At 34.9% G+C, this 13,210-nt stretch overlaps 8 protein-coding genes and 6 non-coding genes across 14 annotated transcripts in view; 8 read left to right on the top strand and 6 right to left on the bottom strand. All coding sequences in view use genetic code 11, as the record gives it.

The window, feature by feature from the left end:
* Positions 1-626: 626 nt before the first annotated feature.
* Positions 627-2,066, bottom strand: rbcL (ribulose-1,5-bisphosphate carboxylase/oxygenase large subunit). The gene has a single exon. The coding sequence runs from the start codon at positions 2,064-2,066 to the stop codon at positions 627-629; it is 1,440 nt and encodes a 479-aa protein (YP_005089960.1).
* Positions 2,067-2,853: 787 nt separating this feature from the next.
* Positions 2,854-4,350, top strand: atpB (ATP synthase CF1 beta subunit). The gene has a single exon. The coding sequence runs from the start codon at positions 2,854-2,856 to the stop codon at positions 4,348-4,350; it is 1,497 nt and encodes a 498-aa protein (YP_005089959.1).
* On the top strand, positions 4,347-4,745 carry atpE (ATP synthase CF1 epsilon subunit). Its single transcript has one exon. It carries the CDS (start codon positions 4,347-4,349, stop codon positions 4,743-4,745), a length of 399 nt encoding a protein of 132 aa, YP_005089958.1.
* Positions 4,746-4,804: 59 nt separating this feature from the next.
* trnM lies at positions 4,805-4,877 on the bottom strand. The gene has a single exon. It is a non-coding gene; the product is annotated as a tRNA-Met (tRNA).
* Positions 4,878-5,066: 189 nt separating this feature from the next.
* Positions 5,067-5,740, bottom strand: trnV. Its single transcript has 2 exons — positions 5,706-5,740; positions 5,067-5,105 (listed from the first exon to the last, which is right to left on the bottom strand). It is a non-coding gene; the product is annotated as a tRNA-Val (tRNA).
* A 667-nt stretch (positions 5,741-6,407) lies between these two features.
* ndhC (NADH dehydrogenase subunit 3) lies at positions 6,408-6,770 on the top strand. The gene has a single exon. The coding sequence runs from the start codon at positions 6,408-6,410 to the stop codon at positions 6,768-6,770; it is 363 nt and encodes a 120-aa protein (YP_005089957.1).
* A 65-nt stretch (positions 6,771-6,835) lies between these two features.
* On the top strand, positions 6,836-7,513 carry ndhK (NADH dehydrogenase subunit K). The gene has a single exon. The coding sequence runs from the start codon at positions 6,836-6,838 to the stop codon at positions 7,511-7,513; it is 678 nt and encodes a 225-aa protein (YP_005089956.1).
* Positions 7,514-7,616: 103 nt separating this feature from the next.
* ndhJ (NADH dehydrogenase subunit J) lies at positions 7,617-8,093 on the top strand. The gene has a single exon. It carries the CDS (start codon positions 7,617-7,619, stop codon positions 8,091-8,093), a length of 477 nt encoding a protein of 158 aa, YP_005089955.1.
* A 606-nt stretch (positions 8,094-8,699) lies between these two features.
* On the bottom strand, positions 8,700-8,772 carry trnF. Its single transcript has one exon. It is a non-coding gene; the product is annotated as a tRNA-Phe (tRNA).
* Positions 8,773-9,116: 344 nt separating this feature from the next.
* On the bottom strand, positions 9,117-9,514 carry trnL. The gene is made up of 2 exons: positions 9,480-9,514; positions 9,117-9,166 (listed from the first exon to the last, which is right to left on the bottom strand). It is a non-coding gene; the product is annotated as a tRNA-Leu (tRNA).
* An 819-nt stretch (positions 9,515-10,333) lies between these two features.
* Positions 10,334-10,406, top strand: trnT. The gene has a single exon. It is a non-coding gene; the product is annotated as a tRNA-Thr (tRNA).
* A 388-nt stretch (positions 10,407-10,794) lies between these two features.
* On the top strand, positions 10,795-11,400 carry rps4 (ribosomal protein S4). Its single transcript has one exon. It carries the CDS (start codon positions 10,795-10,797, stop codon positions 11,398-11,400), a length of 606 nt encoding a protein of 201 aa, YP_005089954.1.
* A 299-nt stretch (positions 11,401-11,699) lies between these two features.
* Positions 11,700-11,757, bottom strand: trnS. Its single transcript has one exon. It is a non-coding gene; the product is annotated as a tRNA-Ser (tRNA).
* A 240-nt stretch (positions 11,758-11,997) lies between these two features.
* ycf3 (photosystem I assembly protein Ycf3) overlaps positions 11,998-13,210 on the top strand; it is a 2,028-nt gene continuing 815 nt past the window's right edge. The window contains exons 1-2 of the mRNA in view: positions 11,998-12,123; positions 12,855-13,082. Coding sequence (YP_005089953.1) covers positions 11,998-12,123; positions 12,855-13,082 — 354 coding nt within the window. The remainder of the gene's footprint in view (positions 12,124-12,854; positions 13,083-13,210) is intronic.

Raw genomic sequence — 13,210 nt, 5'->3', positions numbered from 1 at the left:
ATAGTCATTCAATGAAAAAATTGAAAAATGCAAAAAAAAAATTTGAATAGTTCATTTTCTATTCAGAGTAAGCAAAGCATGTCAATGCAATTGCTAATTGCTAAGATTATTAAGTAAAAGCAATTGAAATTAATAAATTTCAATTCTAAATGAAAATAAGGATTTTCTTATATTGTGTAAAATTCTCATTAAAAAAAAGAAATATTTGTTCTTCGCTTATGAATATAAGCGATATGAAGAACTTTTTTAGTAAAATCTCGTATACTAATATAAAAAAAAAGTTTTTATTCCAATACGGAATGAAAAGAAAAGGACAACATGCAGAATGGGTAGAAGAAGTGGGGATACTTGGTTCAAGCCCTGACACGAAACTTAAAAAAAGAATAAAAAAATCCTAAGAATCCATATTTCGTATAGAATTTCTTGTGGACACTACAATACAAAAGTGTAGTTGTGTTTAATCTTCTTTTTTTTTCAGATTTTGTATATCTAGATTAAGTATGTATCTATCAAAAACAGTATATACACTAGATAAACTCGGCTCAATCTTTTTTTTACTAAAAGGATTGAGCCGAGTTTAATTGCAATTAAACTAATAAAACGGACGTGAATTACTAATCTAATTTCTAGTCTTGGCCATCTAATTTATCGATGGTTGGGAAGTTAAATGTGATCTCCTTCCATACTTCACAAGCAGCAGCTAGTTCAGGACTCCATTTGCAAGCCTCACGGATAATTTCATTACCCTCGACTGCAAGATCACGTCCCTCATTACGAGCTTGTACACATGCTTCTAGAGCTACTCGGTTAGCTACGGCACCCGGTGCATTTCCCCAAGGGTGGCCTAAAGTTCCGCCACCAAATTGTAGTACGGAATCATCTCCAAAGATCTCGGTCAAAGCAGGCATATGCCAAACGTGAATACCCCCTGAAGCCACAGGTAGAACACCTGGTAGTGAGACCCAATCTTGAGTGAAAAAGATACCACGACTTCGGTCTTTTTCAACATAATCATCGCGCAGTAAATCAACAAAGCCCAAAGTTGACTCCCTGTCTCCTTCAAGTTTACCTACTACTGTACCCGCGTGAACATGATCTCCACCCGATAGACGTAAAGCTTTAGCTAGTACACGGAAGTGCATACCATGATTCTTCTGTCTATCAATAACAGCGTGCATTGCACGGTGGATGTGAAGAAGTAGGCCATTATCTCGGCAATAATGAGCCAAACTAGTATTTGCGGTGAATCCCCCTGTTAAGTAGTCATGCATTACGATAGGAACTCCCAATTCTCTGGCAAATATAGCTCTTTTCATCATTTCTTCGCATGTACCCGCAGTAGCATTCAAATAATGTCCTTTGATTTCACCTGTTTCAGCCTGTGATTTATAAATAGCTTCGGCACAAAATAAGAAACGGTCTCTCCAACGCATAAATGGTTGAGAGTTCACATTCTCATCATCTTTGGTAAAATCAAGTCCACCACGTAGACATTCATAAACTGCTCTACCATAGTTCTTCGCGGATAACCCCAACTTAGGTTTAATAGTACATCCTAATAGGGGACGTCCATACTTGTTCAATTTATCTCTTTCAACTTGGATACCATGAGGTGGTCCCTGGAAAGTTTTAGTATAAGCCGGAGGGATTCGCAGATCCTCTAGACGTAGAGCAGCCAGGGCTTTGAACCCAAATACGTTACCCACAATTGAGGTAAACATGTTAGTAACAGACCCTTCTTCAAAAAGGTCTAATGGGTAAGCTACATACGCAATAAATTGAGTTTCTTCTCCTGGAACGGGCTCGATGTGGTAGCATCGTCCTTTGTAACGGTCAAGGCTGGTAAGCCCATCGGTCCACACAGTTGTCCATGTACCAGTAGAAGATTCAGCAGCTACCGCAGCCCCTGCTTCTTCAGGTGGAACTCCGGGTTGAGGAGTTACTCGGAATGCTGCCAAGATATCAGTATCCTTGGTTTCATATTCAGGAGTATAATAATTCAATTTATACTCTTTAACACCAGCTTTGAATCCAACACTTGCTTTAGTCTCTGTTTGTGGTGACATAAGTCCCTCCCTACAAGTCATGAATTTAGAATTCTTGCAATAAAACAAAACAACAAGGTCTACTCGACATAAATTAGGAATAGATTTAATTAACCTTTTTCACAGGAATCTTTCACAAAATTATCAACTAATCAGAATGATTCTTTATTAGACCATGATATTTGATTCGCCAAATACATCATTATTGTATATTCTTTCATATGTATAGCGCAACCTAATACTTGTTTTTCCAGTTTTGAATCTTTGACTTTTTATAAATCGAAATATTTAATATTAAAATAATAATAAAATCACTCTTGACAGTAATATATGTTGTATATGTAAATCCTAGATATGACAATATGCGGAATTCATCCATGAAAATGAAAAACAAGGGGGGGTTGATATCGATGGGACGCATAACCGGATATGCTAAAATGAAAATATGAAAAAAAAAAGGCTAATGAGATCGAAATAATGAATCATAAATAGAGTTCCATTTCGGAATTGGCTAGATAAAACAAAGTCTTGCCTATTATGACAAATAAATCAAAGACTTTCCACAAAAATTTTTTTTATTCATATATTTTTTATTTTAAAACTAGGTTTTGGTTAGTTGAGCTTGAAAACGACTATTCCTTCATTGAAATTTAATTAAGTAAAAAATTGAATTGCATATTCGCTTGGGTGGTACCAATGAAATCGAGTGCTTACTCCCATTTATTATTGAATTAACCAATGAATTTACTATCGAAGATTTTTTCTGTATTCGAAAAATTTCGCAACAAAATTGAACATATTTTTTATTATGAGAATAAATCCTACTACTTCGGATCCAGCGGTTTCAATACGTGAAAAAAACAACCTGGGACGTATTGCCCAAATCATTGGTCCGGTACTGGATGTAGCCTTTCCCCCGGGCAAGATGCCTAATATTTACAATGCTCTGGTGGTTAAGGGTCGAGATACGCTTGGTCAAGAAATTAATGTGACTTGTGAAGTACAGCAATTATTAGGAAACAACCGAGTTAGAGCTGTAGCTATGAGCGCGACCGAGGGTTTAAAGAGAGGGATGGACGTGGTTGATATGGGAAATCCTCTAAGTGTTCCAGTCGGCGGAGCGACTCTAGGACGAATTTTCAATGTACTTGGGGAACCTGTTGATAATTTAGGTCCTGTCGATACTCTCACAACATCTCCTATCCATAAATCCGCGCCTGCTTTTATAGACTTAGATACAACCTTATCTATTTTTGAAACAGGAATTAAAGTAGTAGATCTTTTGGCCCCTTATCGTCGTGGGGGAAAAATCGGACTATTCGGTGGGGCTGGCGTGGGTAAAACAGTACTAATTATGGAATTGATCAACAACATTGCCAAAGCTCATGGTGGTGTATCCGTATTTGGTGGAGTAGGCGAACGAACTCGTGAAGGAAATGATCTTTACATGGAAATGAAAGAATCTGGAGTCATTAATGAACTAAACCTTGCGGACTCCAAAGTAGCCCTAGTCTACGGTCAGATGAATGAACCGCCGGGAGCTCGTATGAGAGTTGGTCTGACTGCCTTAACTATGGCAGAATATTTCCGAGATGTTAATGAGCAAGACGTACTTCTATTTATCGACAATATCTTCCGTTTTGTACAAGCAGGATCCGAGGTATCCGCTTTATTGGGTAGAATGCCTTCTGCTGTGGGTTACCAACCCACCCTTAGTACCGAAATGGGTTCTTTACAAGAAAGAATTACTTCTACGAAAAAAGGGTCCATAACCTCTATTCAAGCAGTTTATGTACCTGCAGACGATTTGACTGACCCTGCTCCTGCCACCACATTTGCACATTTAGATGCGACTACCGTACTATCAAGAGGATTAGCTGCTAAAGGTATCTATCCAGCGGTAGATCCTTTAGATTCAACGTCAACTATGCTACAACCTCGAATCGTTGGCGAGGAACATTATGAAACTGCGCAACAAGTAAAGCAAACTTTACAACGTTACAAGGAGCTTCAGGACATTATAGCTATCCTGGGGTTGGACGAATTATCCGAAGAGGATCGCTTAACCGTCGCAAGAGCACGAAAGATTGAGCGTTTCTTATCACAACCTTTTTTCGTAGCAGAAGTATTTACAGGTTCTCCGGGAAAATATGTTGGGCTAGCGGAAACAATTAGAGGGTTTAATTTGATCCTTTCCGGAGAATTTGATTCTCTTCCTGAACAGGCCTTTTACTTAGTGGGTAACATCGATGAAGCTACTGCGAAGGCTACGAACTTAGAAATGGAGAGTAAATTGAAGAAATGACCTTAAATCTTTGTGTACTGACTCCGAATCGAATTGTTTGGGATTCAGAAGTAAAAGAAATCATTTTATCTACTAATAGTGGACAAATTGGCGTATTACCAAATCACGCGCCGATTGCCACAGCTGTTGATATAGGTATTTTGAAAATACGCCTTAATAACCAATGGTTAACAATGGCTCTGATGGGCGGTTTTGCTAGAATAGGCAATAATGAAATTACTATTTTAGTAAATGATGCAGAGAAGAATAGTGACATTGATCCACAAGAAGCTCAGCAAACTCTTGAAATAGCAGAGGCGAACTTGAGAAAAGCTGAAGGCAAGAGACAAACAATTGAGGCTAATCTAGCTCTCAGACGAGCTCGGACACGCGTCGAGGCTCTCAATACGATTTGATTTTGTAACTAGCTGACGAAACTTATTAGACACCATTGATCATGGTGTCTAATAAGTTATACCTACTATTGGATTTGAACCAATGACTCCTGCCGTATGAAAGCAATACTCTAACCACTGAGTTAAGTAGGTTATTTATCATCGTAAAGAGAAGGCACGGGGATACTTATCACATCGATAGGATTATAAATCCAATATTATTTCTAAGCAATACCAATAAACAACGAGATGAAAGAGATATAATGTTCGATCATATAATATTAATCTTGACAAGAAATTATCTACATGATAAGATAAGATAAAATGTGGATCATAAACACAAGGGCTATAGCTCAGTTAGGTAGAGCACCTCGTTTACACGTGCGCCAAAGTTTTTCAGAGGAGTCCATCACGCAATCAAACCAATTGATTGATCTTATTAATAAATCGATGTCTTACTCCATGACTTTTTTTTAGGAAAAAGAGGAGAACAATAGCCTGACATTAGGTCCTATTAAAGTACCCCATTTCGGTAGGGAATTAATAGAACCCATCATTGATTTGAGATATTGATAGGGTGAATACCCAGTCTACTTAATGCTAGGCAGAATGAGTATAAGGAACTCAAAAATGATCTTTTCGTCCTATGAACCTTAAGGTGTAGCAAGTTTCATATTTGATTTTTTAATCAGGATGTTAGAGACTATATTTAACTTAAGTTGATCTAGACCAAAAGCAAACCTACGTCAAGAGAACCCTTCTTTGAAACACTTTGGTAGTTATTCTGTATTGTATTAGAATTAAAAAATAATCAATCAGAGTACTTGGAACCATTTCTTATCTTTTTTTTTTAAGAAAAAATATGGTAGACTAACTGATCTTTCTATCAGTTAATGAAAGAGCCCAATGCAAAAAAAATGCATGTTGGGTCTTTGAAAGAGTTCGAATCATTTTGATAATAATAAGTTCGAGCTCTTTTACCGAGCAGGTCTACGGTTCGAATCCGTATAGCCCTAACTAATAAATTTATTCTAATAAATGACATTCAAATCCAAATAATTGGATAATTTTTGACTTTTTATTGTATTCTTTATTTCTAACTGGTTACTTTCAATTTGTTGGTTCATAAAAAAAACTCCCAGACCCTAAACCATAAGTCCTGGGGGTCGTTCAGAATAAAACGGAAAACCAAATTTGATTTCATTTGATTTCAGTGGATCCAATCACTATCTATAGATATATCTAGATAGATACTTATAATTTAGAATAAACGTTTTTTATTCATTCATTTTCATAGTCGTAAGTGGATTTTTTGATACGTCATAATTTTAAAAACGAAGATATTTTTATCAATTTGTTTTATTTTTAAATAAAACATAAAGCAAATTTAAGAAACAGAAATAAAAAAAATTACTAGTTATTAATCATATTAATATTATATTATTAATATGAGAAACTATTAGTAATAGAAACATGGAAATATTAAGTAATAAGTGTACTGAAAATAAGATTACAATCAATAAATCTTAAAAGGAGACGTCTACCACAGCAACCAAACGAAAATAAATGATTCGATTAACCTGAATTTTTGTTTTGACGCAAGAGTTATATATACCTTGCCCAATCCACTCCGATTGGAATTGACTAAGCGGGTATTTTTTCCACATTCATAGGAGTTCGTCTATGTTTCTGCTTTACGAATATGATATTTTCTGGGCATTTTTAATAATATCAAGTGCTATTCCTGTTTTGGCATTTCTAATTTCCGGGGTTTTATCTCCAATTACGAAGGGGCCGGAGAAACTTTCTAGTTATGAATCAGGTATAGAACCGATCGGGGATGCTTGGTTACAATTTAGAATCCGTTATTATATGTTTGCTCTAGTTTTTGTTGTTTTTGATGTTGAAACCGTTTTTCTGTATCCGTGGGCAATGAGTTTCGATGTACTAGGGGTATCCGCTTTTATAGAAGCTTTCATTTTCGTGCTTATCCTAATTCTTGGTTTAGTTTATGCATGGCGAAAAGGAGCGTTGGAATGGTCTTAGTTCGTTTCCTGAATACTTGTACAATAACAATAAAAAAAAAGTAAAAAAAAACCATTGAAACAATTATGAATTCCATTAAGTTTCCCGTACTTGATCGAACAACAAAAAACTCAGTTATTTCAACTACGTTAAATGATCTTTCAAATTGGTCAAGACTTTCCAGCCTATGGCCGCTTCTTTATGGTACCAGTTGTTGTTTTATTGAATTTGCCTCATTAATAGGCTCCCGATTTGACTTTGATCGTTATGGGCTAGTACCAAGATCAAGTCCTAGACAGGCGGACCTTATTTTAACAGCAGGTACAGTAACAATGAAAATGGCTCCTTCTTTAGTGAGATTATATGAACAAATGCCTGAACCAAAGTATGTTATTGCTATGGGAGCGTGTACAATTACAGGGGGGATGTTCAGTACCGATTCTTATAGTACTGTTCGAGGGGTTGATAAGCTAATTCCTGTAGATGTCTATTTGCCGGGTTGTCCACCTAAACCAGAGGCTGTTATAGACGCTATAACAAAGCTTCGTAAGAAAATAGCTAGAGAAATCTATAAGGATCGAATTAGACCTCAACGGGGTAATCGGTGTTTTACTACCAATCACAAGTTTTTTGTTGTACGCAGTACACAGACTGGAAATTATGATCAAGAATTACTCTATCCACCATCATCTACTTCAGAGATCTCTACTGAAACATTTTTTAAATACAAAAGCCCAGTATCTTCCCACGAATTAGTGAATTAGGGAGGATTTGAGAGAATAAGAAAAAAATCTTCATAAATTAGAACTCATGGTAAATGTGAAATACTTAAATTTATATAAAAAAGGTGTGGGGGAAATAAAAAAGATGCAGGGCACTTTGTCCGTTTGGCTAGCCAAACGCGGGCTGGTTCATAGATCGTTGGGCTTCGATTACCAAGGAATAGAGACTTTACAAATAAAGCCCGAAGATTGGCATTCTATTGCTGTAATTTTATATGTATATGGTTACAATTATTTACGTTCCCAATGTGCCTATGATGTGGCACCAGGTGGCCTCTTAGCCAGTGTGTATCATCTTACGAGAATAGAATATGGTGTCAATCAAGCGGAAGAAGTTTGCATAAAAGTATTTACTCACAGGAGTAATCCCAGAATTCCATCTGTTTTCTGGGTTTGGAAAAGTACGGATTTTCAAGAACGGGAATCTTATGATATGTTAGGAATCACTTATGATAGCCATCCGCGGCTGAAACGGATCTTAATGCCCGAAAGTTGGATAGGGTGGCCTTTACGTAAGGATTATATTGCCCCCAATTTTTATGAAATACAAGATGCTTATTGAATGATAAAAAATTTGAATGATAAAAATGAGTCTTAGTTTCTACAACTACGGACCTTCGCGGAATATTTTGAATTCGAGTCGTTTTTAGATCAAACAAACAGAAGAATTAAGGTCTTATTCATATTATTATAGATAGCTTAATCTCCAATTTGAAAGATACTTTTTTCCTAAAAGCCGAGCCAATAGGATGAACTAAAAAAAAAAAAAAACTTTGTATCGCGCACATAACTTAGTCAACTTTAGTCACATAACTGGGAATGAATAAATAAGATTGGAAAGCAATACAATAAATGGGGGGGTTAAAATTCTATTTCTATTGTATCTAATCTAATGAATCTTGGGGGTATTTCTGCCCTTCAACGATAGATACTATAGATAGATATAGATAGATAGATATAGATCTTTTTTTTTTTACTTTTTTTTATTCTTTCAACCAGAACTTTCCTTTCGAATATGTATTAGGTATAAAGTCTTATACATTTTTTTTGAACGGATGGATCCACAACATGAACAAAAAAGAGAGGGGGATAAAGGATTATTGCACTTTTTTTACTAAAGATACGTTTAATTTGAAGACTATAAACTTATCAAAATTAATCAATCCTATGCCAAGAACCAGATTTGAACTGGTGACACGAGGATTTTCAGTCCTCTGCTCTACCAACTGAGCTATCCCGGCCATTACCGAAGTATCATTCTCATTTTATGAGATGACTTAGGTCTATGTCAATTAAAAGAAACGCAAAAGTAGTAAATGAAAAAAGTTTTGGACCGGGAATTTATTGGATCTTCGAAAAGAAGACTTTCTAAGTTTTAGAATGAAAAATTATTTAGATTCGAAATAATTCAAATCGATAGTTCTTTCTCATTTGTATATGTATGATATATCCCACAAGACTTGTATATAATAAGAAAAGAAATTCGAGTTTGTAAAAGTGTCGGATGAATGAAAAAAGATCAATGAATTCTTGAATAACTAAAAAAAGGGTAAGGTGTCAAACAGACTTTTTTAGGGAGTAGGGTTGGGGATAGAGGGACTTGAACCCTCACGATTTTAAAAGTCAACGGATTTTCATCTTACTATAAATTTCATTGTTGTCAGTATTGACATGTAGAATGGGACTCTATCTTTATTCTCGTCCGATTAATAAGTTCCACCAAGGATCTATCAGACTATGAAGTGAATCGTTTGATTCAACACAAGGGATTGAACTCCATTTGTTAGAACAGCTTCCATTGAGTCTCTGCACCTATCCCGCTTTCTAAACTCTGGTTTGTTCGCGTAACCCAGGATTTGGCTCAGGATTGCCCATTGTTAATTCCAGGGTTTCTCTGAATTTGAAAGTTATCACTTAGTAGGTTTCCATACCAAGGCTCAATCCAATTAAGTCCGTAGCGTCTACCAATTCCGCCATATCCCCCTTTTTGCTTTGAGATTAGGATCTCATTATGATGTCTTTCCACTTTTTCTTATGACGAAACCTTGGAATTCATTACATACAGATACTTATTTTATTTCTTTGGTATCTTCTTGCATTTTTTTTAGCCCCATCCATATTGATTTAGTTTAATCAACAAAGATTCTATCATTTTTGTATTTGCAATTCAATATGGTTATATATTAGAGAACATATATATGTTCTTCCTTTTCTCATCGTTGTCTTCAATTTTAAGAAATAGTCGAACGGTCGATTCGTTTTTTTTACTTCCATGAAAAGAAATTTATGATCATTATTGAAACTTAGAATTCTACAATGTGCAATGTAAAAAGATTATAAGTCTACTTCGTAGATTTGAAATTCGAATAATTCTAAAAAAGTATATTCGAAATGAATATTCGAATATTCATTCTAATAATTTAATTCTATAAAATAATAAAGAATATAAAAAGAGAAAAAGTATCAAATAATAATAATTGCATGAGGTTAGAACAAAAAAACCAAGAATTTCAAATCAGATATCATTTAACTTTAAAAAAAAAGCTTTCCGGTCTAATTAAAATTTTCTTATTTAGAAACTCATGAAATCAAAATTAGAAAGTCGATATATTGCTATATTATATTAATTCATTAAGGTTTTGTTTTATTTATTTAATGATAGTCACTATTTATTTGAGCTATATTCTGTTCTAGAATATCGAAAATATGATGAATTCTAAATAGATAAGGAAAAATATGAATAGAATAGTTAATTAATACGATCTAGTAGTTTAGTGAATTTGTATACACTATTTTAGTTGAGCCCGCTTAGCTCAGAGGTTAGAGCATCGCATTTGTAATGCGATGGTCATCGGTTCGATTCCGATAGCCGGCTTTTACATAGTTTTTCATTTTTTTTACATGATTTTTAATGTACTTTCAAAAAAAAATAAGATTGAAAAGACTTCTTTCACCTTTTTCCAAGAGTTACCACGCCATTTATATTATGTCATATAAACTTCCATATAGGAATATATATTGGGGTAAAAGGGTTAGATCTTGGCAAAATAAATGAAGAAAATAAAGGAAAATTTTTGTGATTTATTGATTTATATATATTGTATATACAATAAAAAAAATCTGTATATTGAGAGAATATATCTTCTGACTCTTTGTATTCCAATAGTTTATTGGAGTGGATTTTACGTTATTTATCATTATCATTTAGTTCAGTTTTAATTTTGTTTAGTTTTTGTACAATTTCAATAAAAAAAGGAGTCTTTATGTCACGTTACCGAGGGCCTCGTTTTAAAAAAATACGCCGTCTGGGGGCTTTACCGGGACTAACTAGTAAAAGGCCTAGGGCAGGAAGCGATCTTAGAAACCAATCACGCTCCGGAAAAAAATCTCAATATCGTATTCGTTTAGAAGAAAAACAAAAATTGCGTTTTCATTATGGTCTTACAGAACGCCAATTACTTAAATATGTTCGTATCGCCGGAAAAGCTAAGGGGTCAACGGGTCAAGTTTTATTACAATTACTTGAAATGCGTTTGGATAACATCCTTTTTCGGTTGGGTATGGCTTTGACTATTCCTCAAGCGCGCCAATTAGTTAACCATGGGCATATTTTAGTTAATGGTCGTATAGTTGATATACCAAGTTATCGATGCAAACCCCGAGATATTATTACAGTGAAGGATGAACAAAACTCTAGAACTTTGGTTCAAAATCTTCTTGAGTCATCTGCCCCCGAGGAATTGCCAAACCATCTGACTCTTCACACATTCCAATATGAAGGGTTAGTCAATCAAATAATAGATAGGAAATGCGTCGGTTTGAAAATAAATGAATTGCTTGTCGTAGAATATTACTCTCGCCAGACTTAAAAAACCTAAGTGAAGTAAAAAAAAATCACTAAAAACAAGAGTTCGGACAACTCCCCTTTGCCCGCTTTTTTGATTAAAACTAAAAAGGGACAAGGTAAGGGATTTTGTCGGGGAATCTTTTTCCTATTCATGTATCATAGATTGGTAGGGAGGTTTGGATCCCTTGTTTGCTCTTCCCAGCATTTTCCATAGCAAAGAAATGTAGATTTTATATCTATTTTTTTTATTTGATTTGATACGTTGTGGTCAATCACGTAAGATTGGTTATTTAGTTGAAAGTACGGAAAGAGAGGGATTCGAACAAAAGTCTACATAACAGTTCCAATGTTACGCCTTCAACCACTCGGCCATCTCTCCGACATCAGGATTATGACTGAGTACCTGGGTGAATAGCGAGTTATTCATCGTTTTTTAGATTATGGTTAATAGATACCTTTTTTGATCAGAAAAATTGGAAGTAGATAGAATATTTTTTTATAAAAAACGAGTCCGCTTTTATGTTAGTTCGTACTATAAAATTCCTTTGTTTGTGAGAAAATTTTCTCACAAAAGAAAAGTTAAAGGAAATAAAAAGAGTTATAGAATGGATTACTACCTATGCCAAGATCGCGTATAAATGGAAATTTTATTGATAAAACCTTTACAATTGTAGCCGATATCTTATTACGAGTCATTCCGACAACTTCCGGAGAAAAAGAGGCATTTACTTATTACAGAGATGGTGCGATTTGATTATCATTATCATTTTTTTCTATTTCTCACCGATTTGGAATAGAAAAAAATGAGTATTGAAAAAAATCTACGCTTTTGAAGGTGAAGTTTATAATATAAAAAAGCAATCCCTTCTGTCATGTATCCACGATTAGTGCAGCCTTAGATGCTTCAATTATGAATTCTAGTATTGAGCAAAAGGTTTTTTACCTACGGTTCCCGTATTACAGATCAATCCTACTAGACTAATACAATATACGAATAGGAGGCACAGGGGAAGAAGCACTACGCCGAGAAATCAACAACACGAAAACTTTCTTCAAAAAGATTCCTTTTCTTTCTTCTTCTTTGGGATTGGGACTAATTAAAATGGTTGGAACAATAAACATCCATCTCGTCCGTACTTTGGATACCCGTATAACCATTGAAGACTGTTGAAGTGACTAATTCCTGGAAATTTAGGGGCGTTGAGAACAAAGAAATTGTTAGAGTTTCCTTTTTTATTTTTATCTAGTATGAATATGAATCCACTTGGTAGTAAGAAAAGATCTTTTACAAGAAGGTTGGCTAGGGATTTCTTGTAAAAACATTAGCCCCGCTTAGTTCATAATGACATCAAATTTTTCCATATCCATATATTTATTATTTTCATTATGCACCTAAAGGAGGAGCCGTATGAGATGAAAATCTCACATACGGTTCTGAAACGGAGAATTCGTTAAAGCGAATGACGACCGTAACGGATGTCGGCTCAATCTGAAGGAAATTATGCGGAAGCATTACAGAATTATTATGAAGCTATGCGACTAGAAATTGACCCCTATGATCGAAGTTATATACTCTATAATATAGGCCTTATCCACACAAGTAATGGGGAACATACCAAAGCTTTAGAATATTATTTTCGGGCATTAGAACGAAACCCCTTTTTACCACAAGCTTTTAATAATATGGCTGTGATCTGTCATTACGTGCGACTATCTCCACTATAGAAAAAAAGAACGAACAGCTAGTCAATGAAATACTAGAAAAAAAAAAAGGCTTTCTACATAAGCATCGTCCAAAACGATTTTTTATCAGCTGTAGCAAATAAATAAAC

This window comes from Brassica napus, chloroplast, assembly GCF_020379485.1.
Source record: "Brassica napus chloroplast, complete genome".
NCBI classification, from domain to species: domain Eukaryota; kingdom Viridiplantae; phylum Streptophyta; class Magnoliopsida; order Brassicales; family Brassicaceae; genus Brassica; species Brassica napus.
This window is presented reverse-complemented; position numbering and strand designations above follow the sequence as displayed.